The 8,773-nt window shown below is 42.0% G+C and overlaps 3 protein-coding genes across 32 annotated transcripts in view; all 3 read left to right on the top strand.

Annotated features, from left to right (window-relative positions):
• Positions 1 to 8,773, top strand: part of LOC103390856 (protocadherin gamma-C5-like) — a 130,303-nt gene that overhangs the window by 78,055 nt on the left and 43,475 nt on the right. The window contains exon 1 of one of the 30 annotated variants that reach the window (XM_025063432.1): positions 4,533 to 5,858. The exons of 28 other annotated variants lie outside the window; for them this stretch is intronic. In XM_025063432.1, coding sequence (XP_024919200.1) covers positions 4,680 to 5,858 — 1,179 coding nt within the window. In that variant the 5' untranslated portion in view covers positions 4,533 to 4,679. Of the gene's footprint in view, positions 1 to 4,532; positions 5,859 to 7,217 lie in introns of those variants that run through there. One more of the 30 variants, XM_025063443.1, reaches the window with a different exon arrangement.
• The window catches only part of LOC107989571 (protocadherin beta-16-like), a 65,334-nt gene that overhangs the window by 44,071 nt on the left and 12,490 nt on the right, over positions 1 to 8,773 (top strand). The window lies entirely within an intron of this gene.
• Positions 1,191 to 4,194, top strand: LOC103390864 (protocadherin beta-16-like). The gene is made up of 2 exons (XM_017039201.2): positions 1,191 to 1,999; positions 2,152 to 4,194. Exons 1-2 carry the CDS (start codon positions 1,486 to 1,488, stop codon positions 4,092 to 4,094), a joined length of 2,457 nt encoding a protein of 818 aa, XP_016894690.1. The 5' UTR covers positions 1,191 to 1,485; the 3' UTR covers positions 4,095 to 4,194.

Genomic DNA, 8,773 nt, shown 5'->3' with positions numbered 1-8,773 from the left:
GTCAAAGCTCAGGATGGAGGCTCTCCTCCACTCAGTAGTAATGTGACCGTGAAGATACTGATCCAGGACCAGAACGATAACCCTCCTCAGGTTCTGTACCCAGTCCAGACTGGTGGCTCTGTGGTGGGTGAAATGGTGCCTCGTTCAGCAGATGTGGGCTATCTGGTCTCTAAAGTGGTGGCTGTTGATGTGGACTCTGGACAGAATGCCTGGCTCTCCTATAAACTCCAGAAAGTCCCAGACAGGGCTCTGTTTGAAGTTGGCTTACAGAATGGAGAAATCAGAACTATCCGCCAAGTGACTGATAAAGATCCTGTCAATCAAAAACTGACTGTTATAGTGGAGGACAACGGACAGCCCTCTCGTTCAGCTACAGTCATTGTTAACGTGGCGGTGGCTGACAGTTTCTCTGAAGTACTGTCTGAGTTCACTGACTTTAAACACGACAAGGAGTACAATGACAACCTGACTTTTTACTTAGTGTTGGCTCTGGCTGTAGTTTCCTTCCTCTTCATCACGTGTTTAGTTGTTATTATCTCAGTGAAGATCTACAGATGGAGACAGTCTCGAATCCTCTATCACTCCGGTCTGCCAGTGATTCCATATTATCCACCACGTTATTCGGATACAATGGGGACAGGGACTCTCCCTCATGTCTTCAACTATGAGGTGTGCAGAACAACTGATTCCAGAAGAAGTGACTTTAAATACGGCCAACCTGGCAGTGAGAACATGTTGATAATGGATCCCACTTCGGCAGGGACGATGCAGCGGATCCTGAGTGAAAAGAACATCCTGGATGAACCAGACTCCCCTCTAGAGGTTGGTCACTGAGGTTAATTCGAGCCTAATGTTGTTATATAATTTCCAGTGCTTTCATACTTTAGAAAATATAAAGTAAAAAAACCGGTCATCAGCACCATGGACAGAGACGCTGTGAGAAAGTCGAAACGTGTAAATGTCAGTTTATTTTCATGTAGTTTGGTTTTAAGACCGATTTCGGCATTTTTATGTTACACTTTTCTGGAATATATACTTCAAAGAGTTTATCAGAAGGCTCTTTTTATTTTACTTCTTGGTTTTATTCATTCTAATTTTGTCGTCAGACATTCAAACGATTTATAAACCTAAATTGCAAATATTTTACTGAGATTGTAATTTTCAAACAATAATTATTATTATTATAAGTCGTTATGATTACGAGTAGTAATAAGATTATTAGTGCATTGGCATTATTAAGTAGAAGCAATATAAGAAGTAGAAATAATAATTCATAAACCTGCTGTTCTTCGTGTTGAACAGACAGGGCCGCTGTTGGCCAGAGTGTGGCAGTCTTTGATCGTATTCGAAACGGTACCTCCCCCAGACTGTGAGAGACAATAAAATAAAACTCAACCCTCTGCATTCGGTTATCATCAACACGCTCATGGACATGAACAGCTTGTGTTTTTGTCTTCCGTTTCTTGGATATATTTCGTTCATGTAATGGATATTTCTGTGGATTACATTTTCGTACGAATAAAAGGAAACAGCATCAAAATCATGGGACGGCAAGTACTATTGTTCCTGTTGGTCCTGTGTCTCGACACGGTGTTTGGTCAGGTCAGCTACGCGATTCCAGAGGAAATGGAGAAAGGTTCTTTAGTTGGTAATGTCGCTCAGGATCTAGGCATAGATTTGAAGAGGCTTAAGTCAGGAAAATCTCGTATTCACTCAGGAGGTGGTGCAGAATATGTCGAGATGAACAGAGAGAGAGGAGCCCTCTTCATCAGAGAGCGAATAGACAGAGAGATGCTTTGTGGGGAAACAACGCCCTGCGCGTTGCATTTGCAGATGATTCTGGAAAATCCTATGGAATTATTTAGTATAACAATAGACATCACAGATATAAATGACAACGCTCCCAGCTTCGCATCGATAGAGCAACATTTTGAAATCAGTGAGTCCGCTGTTGTCGGGTCTAAATTTGTGCTTGAGACGGCCGTGGACACAGACATAGGTGAAAATGGTCTACAGAGTTATTCACGGAAACCATCAGAAATTTGTGCTCGAGACGGCCGTGGACACAGACATAGGTGAAAATGGTCTACAGAGTTATTCACGGAAACCATCAGAAATTTGTGCTCGAGACGGCCGTGGACACAGACATAGGTGAAAATGGTCTACAGAGTTATTCATTAAAACCAACAGAAAACTTTGCACTAAAAATAGAGAATCAAGTCGACGGCAGCAAAACGGTAGAAATGGTTTTACAGAAGCCACTGGATCGAGAGCATCAGGCTCAGTTATCTCTGTTACTAACTGCCTTAGATGGTGGCCAGCCACGTATGTCAGGCACAATGCAGATCATTGTTAATGTGTTAGACGCAAATGACAACGCACCGGTATTCACTAAATCAGTGTACAAGGCCACGATCACAGAGAATTCACCAAAAGGAACCAGTGTTATTACTGTCAGTGCATCAGACAAAGATGGAGGCTCTAACGGGGAAATTATATACATGATTTCAAACAGCAAACATCGCTTGTCTGATGTCTTTCAGATTGATAGACAATCTGGAGAAGTTACCCTCAATGGTGAAATTGATTATGAAAAATCAAAGCTCTATCAAATAGACATTCAAGCTATAGATATGGGCGGACTCTCTGATTCCAGTAAAATTCTTGTTGATATCAGCGACGTCAATGACAACAGCCCTCAATTAGAAATACTTTCTCATTCCGATAGAATTTTAGAAGACTCTATTGAAAACACGGTAATTGCAATGCTCAGCGTAAATGACCCTGACTCTGAAAGAAATGGAGAGGTGAAGTGTGTTATTAATGATGACATTCCTTTCAAAATACAAAACACAAGGAATAGGTTTTACAGTTTAGTTACAGAGGGAGCTTTGGACAGAGAGTCTGAATCCCAGTACAATATAACAGTGAGCTGCTCTGATGAGGGAGTGCCCTCTCTCTCCAGCAGCGTCACTCTCACCTTACAGATTTCTGATGTTAATGACAACGCACCTGTCTTTGAGAGGAGCTCATATGAGGCCTACATAGTAGAAAACAACACACCAGGTCTGTCTGTATTCACAGTTAAAGCCAGAGACGCAGACTGGAACCAGAATGCTCGTGTGTCTTACATCCTGGAGGACTCCTCTGTTAACGGAGTACCAGTCTCCTCCTATGTGTCTGTCAGTGCTGATAGTGGAGTCATACATGCAGTGCGTTCTTTTGACTATGAACAAATCAAAGATTTTCAGTTTCGTGTCAAAGCTCAGGATGGAGGCTCTCCTCCACTCAGTAGTAATGTGACCGTGAAGATACTGATCCAGGACCAGAACGATAACCCTCCTCAGGTTCTGTACCCAGTCCAGACTGGTGGCTCTGTGGTGGGTGAAATGGTGCCTCGTTCAGCAGATGTGGGCTATCTGGTCTCTAAAGTGGTGGCTGTTGATGTGGACTCTGGACAGAATGCCTGGCTCTCCTATAAACTCCAGAAAGTCCCAGACAGGGCTCTGTTTGAAGTTGGCTTACAGAATGGAGAAATCAGAACTATCCGCCAAGTGACTGATAAAGATCCTGTCAATCAAAAACTGACTGTTATAGTGGAGGACAACGGACAGCCCTCTCGTTCAGCTACAGTCATTGTTAACGTGGCGGTGGCTGACAGTTTCTCTGAAGTACTGTCTGAGGTCCCTGACTTTAAACACGACAAGGAGTACAATGACAACCTGACTTTTTACTTAGTGTTGGCTCTGGCTGTAGTTTCCTTCCTCTTCATCACCTGTTTAGTTGTTATTATCTCAGTGAAGATCTACAGATGGAGACAGTCTCGAATCCTGTATCACTCCGGTCTGCCTGTGATTCCATATTATCCACCACGTTACTCTGATACAATGGGGACAGGGACTCTCCCCCACGTGTACAACTACGAGGTGTGCAGAACAACCGACTCAAGAAAGAGTGACTGTAAGTTCGGCACAGCTGGTAGTGAAAACATGTTGATAATGGACCCCCGTTCTTCAGTGACGATGCAGAGGATACAGAGTGAAAAGAGCATCTTGGATGAACTAGACTCTCCTCTAGAGGTTAGATTTGTATGAAGCTGTTGTTTTGTGTGTCTTCATCCCTCATCAGTACCTCGGACAGCGAAATGTTTTCTTTCTCCCCTTTCTTCCTCTCTATTTACATCCTCCTTTATTTATTTTATTTTATTTTATACTACTACATATACTTTAATTGTTTCTAACACAAAAGACGTTTGAAAAGACGATATGTATATGTTTAGGTTTGTCTCCTTTCATTTATATACAATATTAGCTGTTTGAGTGCCATAGTTCGTTTTGGTTAAATGCTCAAAAATGCATGCCATGGTAGATTTTGGTTAACTCTTGTAGTTTCGCGGTATGAACTCAGTGCGCCGCTGTTGACCATCATCTAGTTGTTGAAATCATGCATTTAAAGAAGGACGAACCAGACCCTTTCACGAGCGAATATGACTGTGAAAATATAATCGCGCTGTCGACGAAGGATTGCACACAATCAGTGGAACATCAGACTGGAGCGGTTTTAAAAGTCTTTAGTTAGAACGGACCTTTTACATTTTTTTTACCTACATTGATTTCTTTGATACGGAGAGAGAGAGGATTACACATTATTTATACTCGACGGAGGTGACTGAAAGAACAATGAGAGGGCAAGTACCGTTGTTTGTCTTTTTCGCCTGTCTCAGTTCAGTGCTCGGACAAGTCAGCTATTCAATCCACGAAGAAATGGCCAAAGGATCCTTGGTCGCTAACATCGCCCAGGATTTAGGTGTGGATATTAAGAAGCTGCAGACACGAAGGGCTCGCATTCACACGGGAGAAAATGCGGAGTATATTCAGCTGAACAAAGAAAAGGGACTCCTTGTTATCAAAGAGCGAATTGACCGTGAAGCTCTCTGTGGGCAGACAACGCCTTGTGCGCTGCATTTTCAGATTGCACTAGAAAGCCCGATAGAAATATTTCCAGTAACTGTCGAAATCACGGATATCAATGACAATGCTCCCGTTTTTCAGAAGGGTGAGAAAAACATTGAAATCAGCGAGTCAGCAGTTGTCGGGTCTAAATTTATACTGGAAAAAGCCGTAGACCTGGATATAGGTAGAAATAATCTTCAAAGCTACAGTCTGAGGCCGAATGACAATTTTATAATTAAACTCCATAGTCAGGTGGATGGTGTACATAAAGTAGAAATGGTTTTACAAAAACCTTTGGATCGTGAAAAGCAGGAGGTAGCGTCTTTACTGTTGACTGCTGTAGATGGAGGAGAGCCTCAAAGGTCTGGGACAATGCAGATACACATCACTGTGTTAGACGCTAATGACAACGCTCCTGTATTTACCCAAACCGTGTACAAAGCAAGTATTAATGAAAACTCACCGAAGGGAACAGTAATTACTAAGGTGAGTGCTACTGATGCGGACAGAGACTCAAATGCTGAAGTTTCTTACATAATTGGTAATAGCATGATAGAAAATGGGAATCTATTCCATATTACTGAGGACGGTCATCTTATACTGAATGGCCCTATTGATTTTGAAAAAGCCAGAAATTACGCAATTGATGTAGAAGCGGTTGATAGAGGAGGTTTGTCTGATTCGTGCAAAGTCCTCATTGATGTAATTGATGTCAATGACAATAACCCTGTGATAAATGTAATTTCCTCATCAAATTCGATAGGAGAAGACTCCCCCGCTAACACGGTGCTGGCTGTGATGAGCGTAAATGATCCTGATTCTGAAGAAAATGGGAAAGTTCGGTGTGCAATCAATAGAAACGTACCATTTACGATTACTTCTACGTCTAACAGTTTGTATAGCATTTGAACAGGTCTCAGAATATAACATTACCATAGAAGCTACAGATGCAGGAGTCCCTCCTCTCTCATCCAAAAGATCATTTTCTTTAAAATTGTCTGATGTAAACGACAACGCTCCCGTGTTTTTACAAACCCTGTTCAGTGCCTTTATTCCGGAGAATAACTCCCCAGGTGTTTCAGTTTTGAGGCTCGTTGCTAAAGATCCAGACGAAAACCAAAATGCTAAAATCTCATATATCTTGGAAGATATAGAAATAGGTGCGTCACTAGTTTCTCATTATGTTTCTGTAAATGCAGAAAGTGGAGTTGTACATGCAGTCCGTTCGTTTGATTATGAGCAGATTAAAGAGGTGGTTTTTGCAGTCAAAGCTCAGGATGGAGGCTCTCCTCCACTCAGTAGTAATGTGACCGTGAAGATACTGATCCAGGACCAGAACGATAACCCTCCTCAGGTTCTGTACCCAGTCCAGACTGGTGGCTCTGTGGTGGGTGAAATGGTGCCTCGTTCAGCAGATGTGGGCTATCTGGTCTCTAAAGTGGTGGCTGTTGATGTGGACTCTGGACAGAATGCCTGGCTCTCCTATAAACTCCAGAAAGTCCCAGACAGGGCTCTGTTTGAAGTTGGCTTACAGAATGGAGAAATCAGAACTATCCGCCAAGTGACTGATAAAGATCCTGTCAATCAAAAACTGACTGTTATAGTGGAGGACAACGGACAGCCCTCTCGTTCAGCTACAGTCATTGTTAACGTGGCGGTGGCTGACAGTTTCTCTGAAGTACTGTCTGAGTTCACTGACTTTAAACACGACAAGGAGTACAATGACAACCTGACTTTTTACTTAGTGTTGGCTCTGGCTGTAGTTTCCTTCCTCTTCATCACGTGTTTAGTTGTTATTATCTCAGTGAAGATCTACAGATGGAGACAGTCTCGAATCCTCTATCACTCCGGTCTGCCTGTGATTCCATATTATCCGCCACGTTATTCTGATACAATGGTAACAGGGACTCTACCCCACGTTTACAATTACGAGGTGTGCAAAACGACTGACTCTAGAAGGAGTGACTATAAATTCGGAAGAATTAGCAATGAAAACATGCTAATAATGGACCCAAGTTCTACCGGGACGATGCAGCGGATCCAAAGTGAAAAGAGTATCCTGGATGAACCAGACTCTCCTCTTGAGGTTGGTCTTTAAAGAAAATCAATATTGTTATAAAAATAACATAGTTAAATATTTAAACCAGGGATTGAAAATGTGAACAATAAAATGTTCCTCATCGTATATGCTGTTCTACTATGTTATTTAAATGTTCCTCATCGTATATGCTGTTCTTCTATGCGAAGCAGGGTGTCTGTCATGTATATCGTCCATAATTTTGAACCGACTTTATATTTTCACAAATTCACTAAACAAAACACATTTGTATAGTTAGAAGAATAGTAACCGTTTTCAGCACCTTGGAGAGCAACCACAGATATACGTCAGTGCCGTTCCATATTGAAGACTGTGGAAGTTGGATTTTTGGAGCTTGTGATTTGGTTGTGTATATACGAACTATTTGAATGTTTAATTATCCTCCATCTGTGTAGAGTGGGAATTTTATGATCTACACTTTTAGTTTTACATGTGTAGTTTTACTTTGTGAACTCTATGGGTCGCTGTTGCCTGCTTGTTGAAGCTGAATGCATTTGCAGCAGTTCCGCCTCTTCCTCTCTGAAGCACTCGCGTGAAAGAACACCCACCTAACGCATTGTCTCCGCTTTACTGCGACCGAAATACGATTCAGGACTCATTTCATTTTTATTTTTATTTTCTGTCGACTGTCGTTCTTATTTCCATTCTTGGTCAGTCATACCAACGGATCTAACAAGGCTGCTGTTTCTTTTCGTCAGCCTAATTTCAAACAATGGGACGGCAAGTACTGTTTGTTATTTCGATCCTTTGCCTTCGGTCAGCTTTCACTCAGGTCACATACTCTATACCAGAAGAGATGGCAAAGGGCTCTTTAGTCGGTAATTTAGCTCAGGACTTGGGATTAGACATAAAACGACTGAAGCTGGGCAACGCTCATATTTATTCTGGCGATAGTCAAGAGAACATTGAGCTGAACAAGGACAGAGGAGTCCTCCTCATCAAAGACAGACTAGACAGAGAGGCTTTGTGTGGCCATACGACACCGTGTGCTATGCATTTTCAGATTGTTTTGGAGAACCCCATGGAATTCTACAGCGTCACGGTAGAAATTAAAGACATAAATGATAATGCGCCGACGTTTGAAAAGAACGAAATAAAATTCCTCATCAGCGAATCCGCAGCAGTAGGAGCTAAATTCGATTTAGAAAGAGCAGTAGATTTGGATGCGGGGACAAATGGACTTCAGAGTTATACGCTTAAACCCAGTGATAATTTCGCACTTAAGATGCACAACCAAGCGGATGGTACGAAGAATGTTGAAATGGTTTTACAGACACCGCTGGACAGGGAAAAAAACGAGCTGCTGTCTCTGGTGTTAACGGCTGTAGATGGAGGAGCGCCGCAGATGTCGGGACAAATGCAGATTTTCATCACTGTGTTAGATGCCAATGACAATGCGCCTATTTTTACACAGAAGGTGTACAAATGTACAGTGGCCGAAAATACTACAAAGGGAACCGTTGTGACTACAGTTAGTGCTTCGGACGCTGATCAGGGTTTAAACGGTAAAATAAATTATTCAATCACAAATTCTTTGGAAGACGTCAGGCATGTTTTTGAAGTGAACGAAGACAACGGCGAGATTCGGCTCATTGGAAACCTCGATTATGAAAAGAAAAGACATTTTCAGATTAGTGTCCGCGCGAGAGATAATGGAGGACTAACAGATTCTTGTAAAATTATTGTGGATGTAGGAGATATAAACGACAATCAACCAGTAATT

The sequence above is a fragment of the Cynoglossus semilaevis genome, chromosome 15 (assembly GCF_000523025.1).
Source record: "Cynoglossus semilaevis isolate Cse_v1.0 chromosome 15, Cse_v1.0, whole genome shotgun sequence".
NCBI lineage: Eukaryota > Metazoa > Chordata > Actinopteri > Pleuronectiformes > Cynoglossidae > Cynoglossus > Cynoglossus semilaevis.
This window is presented reverse-complemented; position numbering and strand designations above follow the sequence as displayed.